The 725-nt window shown below is 45.7% G+C and overlaps 1 protein-coding gene across 1 annotated transcript; it reads left to right on the top strand.

The window, feature by feature from the left end:
* OT_ostta09g01350 (unnamed product) lies at positions 1–725 on the top strand (the record flags this gene model as incomplete). The annotated part of the gene is made up of 1 exon (XM_003081078.2): positions 1–725. A coding segment is annotated over one exon (725 nt), but the record flags the coding sequence as incomplete, so codon positions are not given.

Here is a 725-nt window from a genome sequence, read left to right on the forward strand (position 1 = left end):
TTGTACGCTCTGAACGTACGCTGCTGCGAGCGCCTTGATGGCGCAGAGGCACGCAGAGCAATCGACTGTGGTGAAAGAGATGGCCGAATCAGAAGCTTTTTCAGCTTTTTGTGGCTTTCAAACAAGCGAGCGGACGCAATCAATGTTTTGATACAGCATTCGAAACACTACGGAACGAGTAAAATGCCATTCGAACTATTACTTGAGCTTTATACTGATATGACAGACACTGAAAAAGACTCTGCGCTGCCGTTGGTCCCAAGACTGCTGCGTTGTCATGGCCACTGTGTGCAGTTATTGGAATCAGTAATAGAAGAGTATCGATTTTGGACTGATTCGGCCTTACCAGTGGATGTAAAGCACCGACTACAGTATGAGTTAATAGATAGTGTGGCGAATGCACTTACTGAAAACAAAGCCACTGGAGATGTTGACACTGCAGTGTGTGCATCAATCTTCTCGAGACTGCTTCGAATGGCACTACCACGACCGCCACAGGACATTGAACAGTGTGGTAACGTAAAATGCGTCCTTTGCAAATATAAGGACACCTTGGACTTCTTTCGGACCACGTCTCGTAAATATTGTACACGAACGAAGGAGGATAATTTGGTCTGTACGGCACTGTCAGTCGAATTCTCTTGCCATACGGCCCTTGCATTGGTTAGTATGCAAGACAAAGATGCATACCGTGAAGCTCATAAGATAGTTGAGCAATCATTTGA

The sequence above is a fragment of the Ostreococcus tauri genome (assembly GCF_000214015.3).
Source record: "Ostreococcus tauri WGS project CAID00000000 data, contig chromosome 09, whole genome shotgun sequence".
In the NCBI taxonomy this organism is placed as follows: domain Eukaryota; kingdom Viridiplantae; phylum Chlorophyta; class Mamiellophyceae; order Mamiellales; family Bathycoccaceae; genus Ostreococcus; species Ostreococcus tauri.